The 16,282-nt window shown below is 34.8% G+C and overlaps 1 protein-coding gene and 1 long non-coding RNA gene across 12 annotated transcripts in view; one reads left to right on the top strand and one right to left on the bottom strand.

Moving 5' to 3' along the window:
* The window catches only part of SBF2 (SET binding factor 2), a 300,617-nt gene that overhangs the window by 14,235 nt on the left and 270,100 nt on the right, over window positions 1-16,282 (bottom strand). For all 10 annotated transcript variants that reach the window (XM_048070135.2, XM_048070140.2, XM_048070143.2 and 7 more), the window contains 4 exons: window positions 12,799-12,900; window positions 11,500-11,685; window positions 3,200-3,326; window positions 1,651-1,778 (listed from right to left, as the gene is read on the bottom strand). In XM_048070135.2, the coding sequence (XP_047926092.2) occupies window positions 1,651-1,778; window positions 3,200-3,326; window positions 11,500-11,685; window positions 12,799-12,900 (543 nt within the window). The remainder of the gene's footprint in view (window positions 1-1,650; window positions 1,779-3,199; window positions 3,327-11,499; window positions 11,686-12,798; window positions 12,901-16,282) is intronic.
* LOC125183495 (uncharacterized) lies at window positions 719-12,096 on the top strand. 2 transcript variants are annotated; one of them, XR_007165605.2, is made up of 5 exons: window positions 719-1,169; window positions 7,462-7,586; window positions 8,088-8,267; window positions 9,410-9,459; window positions 12,006-12,096. It is a non-coding gene; the product is annotated as an uncharacterized lncRNA (long non-coding RNA). The 2 variants fall into 2 exon arrangements; XR_007165604.2 differs by having other exon boundaries at window positions 7,462-7,658.

The following is a 16,282-nucleotide window of genomic DNA, read 5'->3' as shown; positions in this document are numbered from 1 at the left end:
CAGCATACACATTTGCTATCCTTACAGTCTTTGTGCCCCCTTGTTAAAGGTACAAAAGGTACTCAATAGCAATCACCATTCAACTTTCCTCAGCAGAAAAACCAAGACCATCAGAGAAAGGAGAAAGGTTGTATAACTTAGGTGGCCAAACACTTGGAATAACCACAACAATATGAGGAAAGCAGCCAGAGACTGTAAAGCTTTCAGAGTAGTTAAAAACAGATGACTTTGTATTAAAGACATACTTTTTTTTTTTCCTTTTAAAAAAAAAGGTAATCTTCTCAGTTTGATATATCTTAATTAATGGGAATTAATGCCTCAGTTCAATGGGCAATTTCAACATCTGAAGAGTGATGTTCAGTCACAATCACTTATTCTGCTACTATGACACCATTTCACATGAGGAAAAATAGTTTGTTCAAAAAAGGAGAAAGAAAATACTATCAAAATACTGAAAGCAAATCTTAACTGCTTACTAATCACACTATTGCATACAGTAAAATAGATAGAACATACAGTGAGCAAGATGCCTATCAACCTCCAAATTGATCACAGTGATGGTTCTAACAGAGAAAATAGATGTCTCTCTGAAACAGACAGGTGAAGAACTTCCTATCCATTCAGTGTAACCCTCTAGTTCTCTCTCTCCCTCCTCTCTCTTGTACCACCACTTTATTTAGTCAGCATAGGTGCGTGTGTGGTATGTATGTGGGTTGAGGTGGTCTGCACTGTTGACTGCCAACATCTTAAAGAAGATAACTTATTTTTATTTATTTTTAAATGAGGTCAGTTTATATTACTGATTTGAGTGCCAGGTGTTACATATGCTTACATACAACGTGGTGAAAAAGCTTGAGGAAAATGGAAAACCATGAATCATCAACAAAAGTAACGTTGGCAACAAGAATTCCAAAACAGCAGAGACTGTTCTGTCATTATGTTTTCTGGACACCAGCAGTGGACAGACATGCAAACAAATGATTTATCAAGGTGAAGCTCACTAGCAAAGGAGACAGCAGCACATTAGTGAATATCTGCAGGGCAGGGGAAGGCTGGATCATCTTAAATCAGCCTTGTCTCCAGACCTACAGTATGAGCAGCACCCTTTTCTTGCAGTTCCTGAGATGTCTTGACTGCTTCCTTCCTGACTATTGCAGAATTCTATGATGGTGAGTGTATTGCCAATTTTACCTAATTAAGATGCAGTCAAATCTAGTGAGCATACATAATATCATATTAGACAGTGATATAGATAATATTCAATCAGATCATTATGAAATGTATCCCATTGTGACTGGAATGTACTGTAAACTCATTTTCCCATAACTGTGTATTTTTTTTAAATAGCTGCACAAATTTTAAGATCATTTTGATAATAAGTCATAACTGAATGAAATCAAACAAATAACCTTGTTTTCCTCAGTGGTATGCATAAACATGTTACAGAATTGGCCCTTTACATGAAATTTCCATAACTAGGATGACTGAGAATATAAGCCTGTGAGACATTAGAGCAATCAATCAAGGAGGGTCAACTTCGTCTGCCAAATGCTTAATTCAGCTGAGAACAATTAAGGTATCAAAACATAGTCAGGGTATCACTCAAAATAACAAATAACCTGTTTTGTTTTTTTTTTTAAAAAAACATACCTCTATTTCAGTAGGAGCAAAGAGGTAATTGAAAAAAATAGGGCTCCTTTTGTGCATTTTTTCGATACATTCCCAAATACAAATTCCTTTTTTGGCATGTTTATCTCCTTTATCTTCAAACAATGTCCCTAGAGAAAATAATAGCAGTAAAAAGATAGCTTATGATAAGATGTAACAAACACCGAAGCATAGCCAAATGAAATGTCACAAACTAAATGTGTAGTAAAATCTGCCATCAGATGCCATTGCTGTAAGAGATTGTATTTGATGAAACAACTGCTGTGCTTTGTAACTGCCATTCCACCACAAATTGGCAAAACGCCACTTTTGTACGAGAAACATTCAATAGAATTATATTATACTCTTCTGAAATTTACTGAAATACTTGAGTGCATTTATGAACGTCCCTTTCTGCATTCAGCTATGCTGCTTCAACAGAACACCAAATCCCTGCTAACTGATTCTGCCCCCTTCCGTGAGATGTTATCAGCCCTTCCCACCTGCTGGGCCAGCTGCACCTGGAGTTATTTGCCAACTAATTTCAGGCAAAACAGATCAGGCTAGTGTAAATAGTTAGCCATAGATTTGTGCTATCTGAAATGACTTTGGAAGGACATATAATTATGCCAGACTACTGGAAACAGGATTTTATATTGGATCAGTTGGTATTTTAAAGTATAACTACACTATATAAAAAATCATGTTTTTAAAAAAAAATTAACACACTGTAGAACCATGTAAAAATACAAGTTGGAAGGAAAGACAGGAGTTAATCGACTCCAATGTTTTGTTCAAACCAAGGTAAATAATGGAAATAAATTTTTCTTGCTGAAATAAAATGGCTGCTCAAGTTTAATCTGTTTCACGGTTACTATAGATTTTAAGAAAAGGATTAAAATTGACCATATGCCATGAGAAACACCCAACAAAGCAGTGAAATTCAGAGCACTTAAGCATTGTGCTTAGTGAACAAGCTCCAAGAACAGCCTCAACTGTGGTTGTAAAGTCTTAATAAGAGGGCTGTGAGGGCAGATAAGGCCTTGGTTGGAACCAGTGAGCTTGGATATGATATGTGCAGGGAGTAAAAAAAAATGTAAAAGAACAGAAACACCGAAGAGAATGCAAGAGAAAGGAGTGAGAGACAGCAGATGGAAAGTTTTCTTCTCAAATGTCATGCACTCTCTGAAAGCTTGTCAAGGACTTTGTTTCTGTTAAAATAAGGAATTTTAATAGGGGTAACTGAACCAAGTGGATAAATTTCTAAAAACAAACAAACAATCAAACAAAAAACAAACATAAATTGAGGCATGGCACTACTTTCTTTCGCCTTCTCTTAGTCCAATCAGGGGTATGTCTCAGGATTCATTCTTTCAGAAAACTCTACATTAACCACCTATATTTTGCTTCATATTACTGAACTGAAATTCATTAGATCATCACCATGCAACTACTGAACCATCTCAAACTAGGCAAATTTTTGTAGACCAAATATTGAAGAGAAAAACAAGGATAACAGATACAATATGCAATAAACAAACATCACACCTACCGTGTTCTAGTCTTTCATAGTCTGAATCCAGAAGAAATGTTTTAAATCGATTTGATATGTGATGAAAAGCGAGAAACTTCAGATAATACTGATTGAACTCAAACTCTGTTGGGTATTGACTATGAATCTAGAAATACATGAAAGGGAAAAAAGATCATTTTGGGGCATTATATAAATAGATACATAATATTAAATATATATATATTATTGTATATACATATATACAGATATATGATGTATATATAGATACATAATATTATATGTATTAATATTATTATATAAGTAGATACAATAGAATACAAATGCATTCACAGGAAACTATCTTCTCTGTACATAGAAACCCTTCTACATTTTGTCTAAAGATATTTTAAAGTCATTTAAATTCATGTCTATGATGCAAAAAATTTTCAAAGCAGATAGAATATATTTTTATAAGCGTTATTTTACGCTGTATAAAACCCAGGATTCTTCAAAGTAATCAAACTGGATAAAAGTCTTTTATGTCAATTCATGAGACACCATGCAAATTTATAGGCAAAGATGGTATTCCTAGTTGTAGCATTTCCATAGCTGAAATCAAACTTTAATTGGCACATTTTACAGTGGACTTCCAGGTATTGCTGAGGATCCAAACTAGCAAACGTACAGGAGCAATGCTGACAAATGATATTCTATCTGTCATTGCTGGAATGGCTCATTTCTGAAGTACTTGCTAGTCTATACATATTTCCTTGTCTTCAAACTATACAGCAAAATATTGAAGTATGAAGGAACAAAAAACATACTGAGGAGGCGTTTTGCCATTATTCACATATATTTAAAATAGTAAAAACAATATAACATCTTAATTTGTTATCTTCAGTTAGGCTTGGGTTCTAATTCAGAGAATGTCTCCAACAGGAGTCAGGATCAGATGTTTAAGACGACAAAAATTAAAGTACAGCAATGTGGGACAGTTGGCTCCTCACAACTGCTTCCTCTTGAACATCATCAGAAAGAGCCTGGCATATGCTTTCAGGCATTTAGTTTAATATTCATGGACAAATTTGTTTACATTAATTATTAATGAAATACATTATTGCTCTCCATATAAACTTTAAGACAAAATTTTATCTTGATGAGATATTGCTCACAAGTTTCATGTTTTAATTGTAGATTTAAAATTTACTCTCTAGTACACATTTTGACTGTGATTTTAATTCTCAGAATTAAGCATGGTAATGAACCAAACATCCCCCAATTACAATGGAAATAAAGTTTCACAATCAGGAAGAAATTGCTGATGGAATTTAACATTTGAAATATGTCTCAGAGTGATTTACCTAGCTTCACATCAAACTTGTAAAATAACTTTATTTTTACAATCTTCCTACGTCTTGCCTTTTGTATTCCCACCACTCCTATTTTCCCATTCCACCTTTTTTTTCTCTAATCTCTACTTATAAGTTCCTAAAGAGAGAAACTTGTTTATTCAGTATTAAGGAAACAAGAATTAGATTATCTGAAACTCACTGATGTTTAAATTATCACATGTACTAGTTGAAAAAACAACAATAAATAAAGAAACAAAAAATGCGTCTAATAGAAAAGATTAACTATCAAATTTACAATAGTGACAGGAAAATTCCTTGAAAAACCCTATAAATACATACACAGCAGTTTGGTCAGAGCACTTCTTGTAATATGTCAATATTAGCTCATGGCTAGGCATTTAAAATACTAAGATACGGTAAGAGATCTCAGTTCAATATACCCACTCTTACTTTATTCCCCACTTTTTCCCAGATACAAATGACTATATACCTTCACTGCTTTGTAAGAGTAATGCTAAGCAAAACTTTTTCTATAATAAATTCAAGATTAACTTCATAGACAAAGTAACTTTTTAGTTACCCTTATAAAAAATAAGTATCTTTTCTGTCATATTGTAGATTAAGATATAATCAGAATACAATAATTTTGTTCAAAAATGATCTTATGTACTTTTGAGCTGAGAACCCAAAAAGCGCTTTATGTGTGTTTGTGTGTTCAGAGACATAAATGCAAATACAAATAGCTTACTATATATTTTCCACCTTGTGTTAGGAGGTTTTATTTAATACACTGTTAGAAAGAAAGTCTTTCTGATAAATTAGAATACTCTGTTATTTGATATGACTTACACAGAGTCCTAATTTTTACTTGTGGTCTAGTAATTAGTTTAATAAATTTGAAGAGTTGGAAGAATAAGTAGGTAATAAAATCCTATCATGCATATAGGTATTGTGAGCGATCCCACTTCTAAGATTTCTGGAACTGCAAGTAAATAGAAGTTATAATAATAAAAGTTGCCTTTTAAAAGTAAAAACAACTACCACCGAAAACATTTATTTGATGAAGGCAGAAAAATACAGACAGTAACTACATTATAGTGGTTGTGGCTCATTTCAGTACACTTGGAGATGGGAAATATACCACAGCTGAGGAAAGTGACTACTGTTATTGATGATTTGCTTAGATGAGTGCACTGTGCGCAAAATCCAAAACATGGATGAGCTATCATGAAAAAAAGTTCCTGATAAAATACAATTCCAGTATTACAGGTGATACATTCTAAATGTAATATTGGAAAAAATAATTGGATTATTTTAAGCAATTAAAAATAAATGTGCAAGAGAGATTATTCATTACTGTAAGCAATGTAACCACTTAGGTTGAGGTTAAATACGATTGGTTTCTTTCTGGAAACTCTTTGGTCCCATTTCAATTAATTCACTGACTTCAAGAGTTTTACTCAAAAACTGTATGTAAGTTAGAAGCAGTTTTTATATTTTACAATTTCAACACACACCACCTAGATAAGTATTTCTAGATAGGCTACAGGAACCCAGTATCTTTAAAAATTACAACCACTTATTAGAATTCCTAATCTCCATAATATATGAACAGTTAAAACCTAAGTAAGCCTATAGGCGTTTCTAACACTATGATTAAATACACTCAGTTTCTCAGAATTCCTTTTTCAAATCAAAATGTTCCTAATTAATTTAAATCTCTCCTAAATGTTTTTAGTAATTTTACACTTCTGTCAGCTGTTCTTAGTTTTCCAGTACCTTTTGGTTTTGTCGTTCCATTATATATCAATATTTACTTCATTTACATAAGAAATACAGTAGTCCAAAATGCTCTGTGCTAGTAATCACTAACAGTAGCACACTCATCTCCTTTTACTCAAGGTGTTATAACACAGCTCCTCATTAGCCTTAAAAAAAGTCAATTCTAGAAAAGCATTGTTTTAATTGAATAAATTACTGAATAGATACAGAAGAAAAATAAGAAAAGCTTCCTGCGCTGACATCACTTTCATAAACTCAGTCTTCTTAGAAGCAGTGAGAGTATCTGCCAGATGCTGCTATTGTGAAAGAATGATTTTGCATTAATAATTCAGCTGACACCTGGAGATATTGGCATAAACAATGACTTCTTACAAGATGATGTAGTTCTAATTTAGGAATCACTGCTTCATTTGTTTTCTCTGTATCATTAGTTTAACCAATGACATTTAATCCATACTGGCTCTATAGTGATTTTCTTATTACCTTGTATGTCAAAACTATAATAGTTGAATTTTTTTTGAAAGGACCAAATATTTACTTCCAGTGAACAAGTCAATTAAAAAAACCCTGAACATAATATATTAGATATCAGGGTGAATCTGCAGCCTAATTGGGTTCTGTAGTCTATCTAATAAGTTGTACAGAAACCATTCAAGCTTAACAGAAATGTTCAAGTACAGATGTTAAGTACATTTACTTTTCTTAGTAAATTCCTGTGAAACTTCAACCATTAATCTAACTTTGCAAGTAATCTCCCTAGAGTTTGCTACCATACTGTTAGAATTTGATAAGTCAATATATGCCATCAGGAACTAGGTTAGTCTTCATGTCTATTTCCAGAAAACCTATTCAGAGTTGCATTCTAAATAGACTTGTAGCTTTAAGTGTTAGAAATTTAGCTTCACACCTTTTTCTCATAACAGACAAATCTGTATTATCTATAATACACTGGTTATACATGTCAAGCTGTATTCACAGGTACTTTTTCAAATGAAGATACACTGTTTGAAAAGATTACAGTCCCTAGATAGCCCTGTCACTCTGGCTAAGAAGTTATGGCCTCTGTCAGATTGACTGTCAGGAAAAGCCACTTCTGGACCTGTACCCATCAAAATAAGATTTTCACAGTAGGTCTTTTCTACCTATTTTCTTTTGCCATTTTGGCAGGCAGGTTCACATGAACCCCTCAGCTAGCAGACCGGAAGAACAACATGTCCACCAGAGAGGAGGTGATAAATAGCTCCAGATGGCCTGTAAGAGGTGACCTTTCTCCTGACATAGCTGCAGCCAGGGTATGTGGACACAGCTTTATACAAAAAAACACAAAGAGAGGAGAGGAGAGGAGAGAGGAGAGAGGAGAGAAGGTACAGATCTTTACATAAAATGTACCCGCTAATGAAATGTATACTTTTTATTGACTCTTGAAGATAGAGAAGATTCAGATACTATCAAAGCTGGTATCTGAGATGAATTGCTAAAGGGATGTTCCTCTATCATGTAGGAGAACCAAATCAAATTGAAAACAATCCTGGATGATGTTAAAAGTAACATCATATATACTTTAATTTCAAGATTAGTCTTAGAAAAAACACTTAGAGCACAATGGAAAGTTTGAAATTGCTCCTCCACCTCCCTGTCTCCCTAGAAAGTGTAAAGATTAGAGATAGTGCACCTTGAGGCAGAGTCACACCTGTGAATTGTTAACAGCAGGGATTTATCCCACTTTACATTTTGACCTAATTTCTGAAGTCAGGAAAATTATAATCCATTATTCTTTGTTATTAAAACTTCAGATTGTGTTAGACATAACTCAAAGAAAATACAAGAATTTTGCCAAGAAGAAGACAGAGGACAACCTATTTTAGGACAATAAAAAAAATCCTTGAATGCCAATTTTCATCTTTGTTCCGGATAACTCATTTGTTTCCAAAGTTTGTGTGACCTCTGGACTTGAGGAAAAATCTACTCTACAGGTATGCGTGGATAATTTCCTTGTTTTACTTTAAGCCAACTTTCTAAGATTTATTACAGCAAGACTGGAGCAAAGTGTCCCCATAGTCAGAAACAGGATGTTTAAAATGATGTAAGGCTGTGTCTACATTAGCACGTAGTTCAGAGCAGAAGAAGCAGACAAAAAGCCCAAGCTGCTGGTGACGAGGTAGTGTAGCAGCTACACGACATATTTGTTTTAACTTGGACTAGATTTAGCCTGGTCCAGTTGAACTGATTACTGTATGGTTTTAAAAGAAGTGATAAATTGTTGGTTCAGATCCTTTTAAGAGCTGGTGAGCATTTGGCACACACCTGAAGCAAAAGTTCTGGGTAAATTCTTTCAATAAGAATGTAGTTGACATGTACCAAAAACCATTAACAAACGGTAAGGGGAGATGCTTAAGGGATTCACTTCAAAATTACACTACTGCTTCAAATCAAATGCTGATTTACTCCATTTTACTAACAAACAATGTTATCCAGCCAGTTCATTAAAGCAAGAACACATCTGATAACAGAGAGAAACTGCACCAGACAAATGATTTACAAAGAACTGAATGAACCACCCAACAGATGAGTCTCACTATTTGAAGACGCAGATATTTTTCTTCTTGTCTTTTTGTTTTTTCTTCTTATTTTTCCTTCTACTTCAGAAAAGGAGAAATAACCTTAAGTTACTATAAAGAATAATTTGAGTGACAACTGAGAGTAGATTAACTTGTTCGAATGATAAATGTAGTATTGATTCTCCTCAAAGAAATCTCCCCATTTTGAATAAAAATTAACCTGAGGATCACAGCCATTGGGAAATGGATTGATAAGACAGGAGATGTGACAAATACTTGCAAGGTTTTCTAATGTTGTAGGAACAGAACCAGATTCCAAGGATATGATTTATTCACTTGCAAGACAGAAATAATGATGGACAATGGTGTTTAACATTGGGATACATACAATTTGCAACATGTTCTTCGGTTAAGTCTTTATGCATTTTCTTATAAACTCATTCATTACCATTCTTCCAGATATCTAAAGATTATTTTTCATTGGTTTAGCATGTTATCTAATCTGTGGACGTTGCTCCGGGCAACAGAGTAAGTCTACTTGCTGACTTCTCTTTCAGGGTCTACTCCATGCAAGAATTCACCATGAACGTCTGTTCCAAGAAAGCAGGTGGGTGCTTTAACAGTCTTATTCTGTGAGACAGTCAACCATACTTTAAGTGCAGGTTAGTAACACCCAGATTTTTCAGTGAGAAAAATGAGAAATGGAAAAAAAACAGACAAATACATGAGGAACTATACCAACTCCTATCTTGGGTTTGCACACACAGAGAATCTGCAAAGCATTATATTTCCTGTTTTGAGATGAAAAAGAGGACAGACTATAGAATTAATCTGAAATAAGCATGAAATTCTTAGTCTGACTTTTGCTACACCATGTAACTGTGAGCATTCATCTTCTTGTGAACATACAGAATACAGAAAAATAAGAACATCTTAGGTGACCCATTGTTCTCAAGCTTTCTATAGGTTGTGTTCTTTCTTTTCCTAGTACTATTATTGAACCCCATAAAACCTGTTTTTTATCAACTACAGAAGTTGAAAATTACAACTGAAATCTCTACAAGAACATAAAGCCTGTAGAACCATTACTTGGGCTGATATGACCAGAAAATTTTACTGGTATGAGAAAAGCAGAATTCCAAGAACAACAACATTTTACTTCTGTGATAACCACTTGTTTTACTTCAAAACCATCCTGTACATCTGTTAACATGCTCCTGATAGTAGAGTTTCTGACTAATAATGCTCACTTGATGATCAGGTCTGCAACCAACTTCCTGGAAAAAGATCATAGTCTTGAATTCAAAATACTTCCAAAAACCTAATCATTGTGCCTTGACCTTGTTTCTATGCAAGAGCATGATCTGAAAAACTGAAATGAAGAGTTATGGACTGCCATACTGCTGTTGGAGTGATCCCAGATTAATCAACTAGTGATGGAAAAAGTGCCCTGGTAATATTTACATAATAATAATCACTTTGGAAGTTTGTCCTTAATAACTCTGATTGAGAGCAAAATGTGGGTCAGGCTCTTGAGATACTTCCAGTGGTCTTCCTATTCTCAGGTTGTTCTTGTTGGTTGCCCCAGAATAATCCCTCTTGTAGAAGGAAGGTATTAGGCTGGGGCCCAATGACAGATTGCTCAGAAGCTCATCCATTCTGGGAATATACCTATAGCAATTATCTGTAGCAGCAGACTTGCCATAGCTACCTCTGTGCATTTAATTATGAATAAATAATAATGAAAAAAAAGACAAGCAAAATCAATGAAAAAACCTTACCTAGAGAAATCATGACCCTCTTTATATGCTGAGGGTAAAAAGGAAATAGGAACCCCTCTTCTGGCTATAAGTATAGTTCAGCCTCTATAGCCTGAAGAAAAAAAGTCTACAAATGAGTATGGAGAATGGAGCTGAATGGGAGCTAGCAAAGATCAAAACACAATTTTTGGATGGAGTTGATCATTAGAGCAGGTATGTTACAAAAACTAAAGACTAATATAAAATATGAAAAAAAGGTAGAATTATCCTCAGTAAGGAGAAACTACTCACCAGACCATAAGCAAAGAGAAAGAGTGTATAAAAGTACTCCCAACAAAATTTTGCTGTTACTAGCAATGTAGCTCTACTTGTCTAGAAGTAATAGCAGCATAGTAGACTATTGGAATGCATTGAATAGAAAAAATAGAATTTCAGTGAACAAACCTCTACTTTAGAGTTTGAAAACATCACAGACCACTACAGAGGTGGTATGTAGCTTTTTTTTCCCATAACTGACAGAGTTCAAGACACAGTCAAACACAGGAAATTAAAAACTGTCTACTCACTGTATTAACAACCTGTCAATTTCTTCTGCTGCTTTAAGGCATTCCAGACTGCCAAAAGCCAGTCTTACCCTTAAAAAACATCGGTTTGAAACCTCTGCATGAATCACCTTAAAAGATCCATAGTGCCAACCATCCCTAATAGACAGTCTGTTTTGTATGGTCAGTTTCCTCCAGGCAACCATGCTCATTTTCCAGCTCTTCTTAATGTGAAGCCCATTCTCTTTAATAAAACCCAGAGAAGAAGGCTACTAGTCTTCTCTCAAAGAGTTATCTATCGCTTATGAAATAGTGGTATCTATGCCTAGATATGGATGGACTTACCTGATGCACACAGTCTAAGAACTGTAAGAAAATAGGTGCAAATCCGCTACCCTGACAATTGAGAGTCAGATTACTTCGTTGACTGAATTTATGACCAAACGAGAGCCATTCTTTTTCCACCAGCATTCGGAAGCCTTCAAGTGTCCTGTAGAAGGGATCACTGAGTAACTGCACTAGAGATACTACCTAGATCACAAAACAGGATAAGAATGACAGAAGTTAAAAGGAGAACACCTTATACAATGAAAATAAATATTCCATAATCTGTTCGTAGTTCAAGGAAACCAAACCCTTCAAATAAATTCAGTTACAAGTATCTTACCAGATAGGTTACATATTTTTATAAAACCATACAATTAGCATCTCACATGGAAGAGCCTTAATTAAACTGTGACTTAATTAGTAAGATATTATTTACAAGATAGCACTGCCTACACCTCAACAAAGAAAGCATTAAATAACTGGTCATGAGGGTGACTTGAGCTTCTGCACTGTTGCCATGCTAGGGTGCTCACCAGCCAACTTCGGCCTGTTCTTGTAAACAGCATCCCAAGAGATTTTAAAATGCAGCACAGACTTCTCCCACCTCCAGCAATGTAAGTGTCCTTCTCTATTCTTCACTGTTTGACAGCAATTGCAAGAATTATGTTAACATTCTCTTTTTTTTTTTTTTTTTTAACCTGAAATAAGGATGCTGGCTGTACATGATGTTTTTATTCATTACAATTTTTCTGGATTATGAAGCAACTATGTATAGACACAATGTATCCATTAAATGAGGCAGTGGGTCATCATTTACATAATTTACAGTTTGTTTCACAATGTTATCTGTTCTGGTGATCTGTCCTTGCAGCAGGTGTGTTGCAGTCATTTTGGCACAAAGTTAGTTTTCTTTCTGTGTGCTCTCCTGACTTCGTTTATGGTAAGTGAATGGCAAAAGAAAGAATTCCGCTCCTTCCCTTCTATGTTAAAGCATACTGTATTTAAAAAGATAAATCATCTGTTGTGACAACTTTCATCTTTCATTCTTCCATATGGCCAAGTATGGGAATGCAGATCTTATAGATAAGCCTTAGAATTCCAAGTCCCTCAGGACTTTTGGTAAAAGTTCATTTTAATGAACGCTTTCATGGAGTAAATTGCAAAGGAACACAAGGATTCATGTATGCTAGTCCCTGCTGCCACAACATTTTTTTTTTTTAAATGTTATATCAAATTATCAATCACATATGTAAAGAAGTATTGCCTGGTGTTTTTTTCTTATTATTTAGTTATTTCAAGGTTTTAATAGCAGCTTACTTGTGCAGTAATATCCCAGCCGTCTTCCAAACAAACTATAACAGAAGAACCATTTTCCAGGAGCTCTGAGATGATCACACTCAATTGCATTACCCTGTGAAGCTACAGAGCATTGCAAATCAATAACACACTCAAGAGAAATGTCTAGATATTTTCAATAAATAGAATCCCTTTGTATTTAACATTAAAAATGTATTACAAAATCTACATATATCAGAGAAATTAACTGATGTAACAGATTAGAAAACTAAAAAACTTAATCTCAGAGGATTTTAATTTGAACTACAACAAAACTAAGCAAATATTTGAAGATAAGAACTTAAACTACTAAAACCAATAAGCACTGTAATAAAACATTTGTCATAAAAAGTGGAATGGGAATGACTCAGTTGACAGATTTATTGTAGAGAAATTCCACTCTGGGCTTAACACTAAATCTTTTCCTGTGAAAAGTTAAGGTTGCATAAAATCACTAAGTACTTTGATGAGAGAATCCACATTTACAAGGTAATAGTTCTAATGTGCAATCTTCTGGAATTTGAAAATTAATGAACTGAATATTAAAAAAAAATCTATTATCTGAAATAGTTTAGATAGATTAAACAGGTTTTTTTTTGCTGTTGGACAGACTGGCTAAGAGGACACACTAATTATTTACATTCTAAAATTTGTTTTCCAGTGATACTAAAAATTTCTGAGGGTCAATACATTTCTTTGGGACAAAGTTTATTGACTTGAATGAGATTTATTCAAACACTATCGCTTATAAGCAAGTTAAAGAATTTAGGTGACTTTGAGCATTTTTACCTTATGAAGAGAGTTCTCTTCTTTACTATTAAAATGAAAAACTGCAGTGTTCCTACCATTTCTGTCATACTGAGATGGCATTCTTGGTAAATAATGTAACAGACTATATGTAAGCAAATTTTTTTTTAAACCACTGAATGAAATTGCTCTTTGCAGAGCACCAAATACAACCCAACCCATAGTAACAGTAGGAAATACGAAAGCCTGAAGAAAGGGAGAAAGCAATATAGGAAAACAAATACGCAAAGGATGGCAAGAGACATCTAAGACCACCTATGTATGGGAAAAAAGTAAATTCAGAAAGTTCAGAAAGCACAGGAAACAGACTCAGGGAAGGCAAAATTAAACTGGAGAAAATAAGAGAAAAAAGATAAACCAAACAACAGTTAAACCCTAGAAAATTCATCCTTGTTTAAGGCTGATTTTTGCCTCATAAAAAAAAGAAGAAAAAACAATCTTATGAATATTACCATGAAAACTATGACAGAAAACACTTAACTGCTCTGAACATTCACACAGTCATTACTTAGAAAATAAAAGTAACTAATTTTCCTGCTACTTTCAATAGGAAAAGGTTGAAAAGCGTCTCATTTTTAAAATCAAACAGTTCATTCATTGTTCTATGCTTTCATAGGCAGAATAGAAGAAAGACTGTTTTTTGCTGTCCTTAATGAAAGAAACTGATATACAATCTGGTTATACAGATTCAGCATAAAGAAATGCAAAATACTATTCGTATTGTTAGTATTCAGAACATACTTTGAATTTCTTCTTCTGCATTCAAAACCTTATAAAGAACTACTTAATCTACACAGCGTTAAAACCAATACTATACAACTACTGTTACATAGGAGTGAAAATTTAATACAATAAAAACAAATTTCCAAGATGACAGATCTATGTCCTTTCACAGGATCAGCAGGAAATGTGACAAATCAGTCCATAAATCAAATTTATCACATAAGTCATCTACCACATGATTTGCACCATGGAAATGTCTTGGTAATGAATCAGAGGTAGTATATGACACTGTGATCTAGTCCTGAGCAAAGAGTGATACTGTTACTTTTCCTCTCAAATATTGCTGAAAGTAACACAATGGGATAATCTCTCCTTGATCTCTGTGCTGCTATAGGAACATGTTTATTTCATCAAAATGACATTCATTTTCCTTATCTACATCTATTAACTTGCTCAACTGTTTCATGATTGAAATTGTTCATATGGTGGGGGCATCAAGTCTTTAATGTCTCCTGATTTCTCCCTCTCTGAACAAAGTGGTTATCAGACATATCAATGACCAGCTCCTGTGTTCTGTAAGAAATCATCGCACCTAAAAGAGAAAACTTAAGCAATTCCTTGCACTGTAGCACATTCCAGCCAGTATGCTTTCCAATGCACGATTTCTGAAATGACTGTTATTCATATGTATTTTCTCCTTGAGAAATCAGTGTAAGATTCTATTCTGTTTTCTACGATTATTTACAATTTAGGAGAATTTATGCAAAAGAAGATTCCAAATAAAATACACAACTGTTAAAAAACACTTGCTGTAATTAAAATCTTTTTAGATTTGCAAAGAGCTAACTTTCCCTTCTTAATTTGAATCTTGGGAGATGAATGGTTGGAAAGCTGCCTGGCAGAGAAGGACCTGGGAGTATTGGTTGATAGTCGGCTGAATATGAGCCAGCAGTGTGCTCAGGTGGCCAAGAAGGCCAACAGCATCCTGGCCTGCGTAACAAACAGTGTGGCCAGCAGGGCTAGGGACGTGATTGTCCCCCTGTACTCGGCTCTGGTGAGGCCGCACCTCGAGTACTGTGTTCAGTTTTGGGCCCCTCCCTACAAGAAGGACATCGAGGTGCTCGAGAGAGTCCAGAGAAGGGCAACGAAGCTGGTGAGGGGTCTGGAGAACAAGTCTTACGAGGAGCGGCTGAGGGAGCTGGGCTTGTTCAGCCTGGAGAAGAGGAGGCTCAGGGGTGACCTTATCGCTCTCTACAGGTACCTTAAAGGAGGCTGTAGAGAGGTGGGGGTTGGTCTATTCTCCCACGTGCCTGGTGACAGGACGAGGGGGAATGGGCTAAAGTTGTGCCAGGGGAGGTTTAGGTTGGATGTTGGGAAGAACTTCTTTACTGAAAGGGTTGTTAGGCATTGGAATGGGCTGCCCAGGGAAGTGGTTGAGTCACCATCCCTGGAGGTCTTTAAAAGACGTTTAGATGTAGAGCTTAGTGAGATTGTTTAGTGGAGGACTTGTTAGTGTTAGGTCAGAGGTTGGACTAGGTGATCTTGGAGGTCTCTTCCAACCTAGACGATTCTGTGATTCTGTGATTTCCTTCATTTAGTTAATCTGTATGAAAGGAAATATGGGATAGGGAAGTAAAGGAACAGATTTAAAGACAACAGATACTAATAGATGAATGAGCACACAACCCCCTCTCTCCCACAAACACTTCTCCTTATTCTACAACAGATAACAGATGCTAGCTTATTTGCTAAATATTTGTGCATGTGGAAATTCAGGGTAGGAACACACATGAAGGGTAGAATATCAGTCTTAAAATCAAAAGGCTTATTTATTGTTCTGTACTTTTTTCTGATTTTTGTAATATATAAAATAAGAAAAAAACATTTAAAACCAAGACCATAAATTGATAATATGCAATAAAAATGGTAACCTCTA

Source organism: Anser cygnoides, chromosome 5 (genome assembly GCF_040182565.1).
Source record: "Anser cygnoides isolate HZ-2024a breed goose chromosome 5, Taihu_goose_T2T_genome, whole genome shotgun sequence".
Taxonomy (NCBI): Eukaryota; Metazoa; Chordata; class Aves; order Anseriformes; family Anatidae; genus Anser; species Anser cygnoides.
This window is presented reverse-complemented; position numbering and strand designations above follow the sequence as displayed.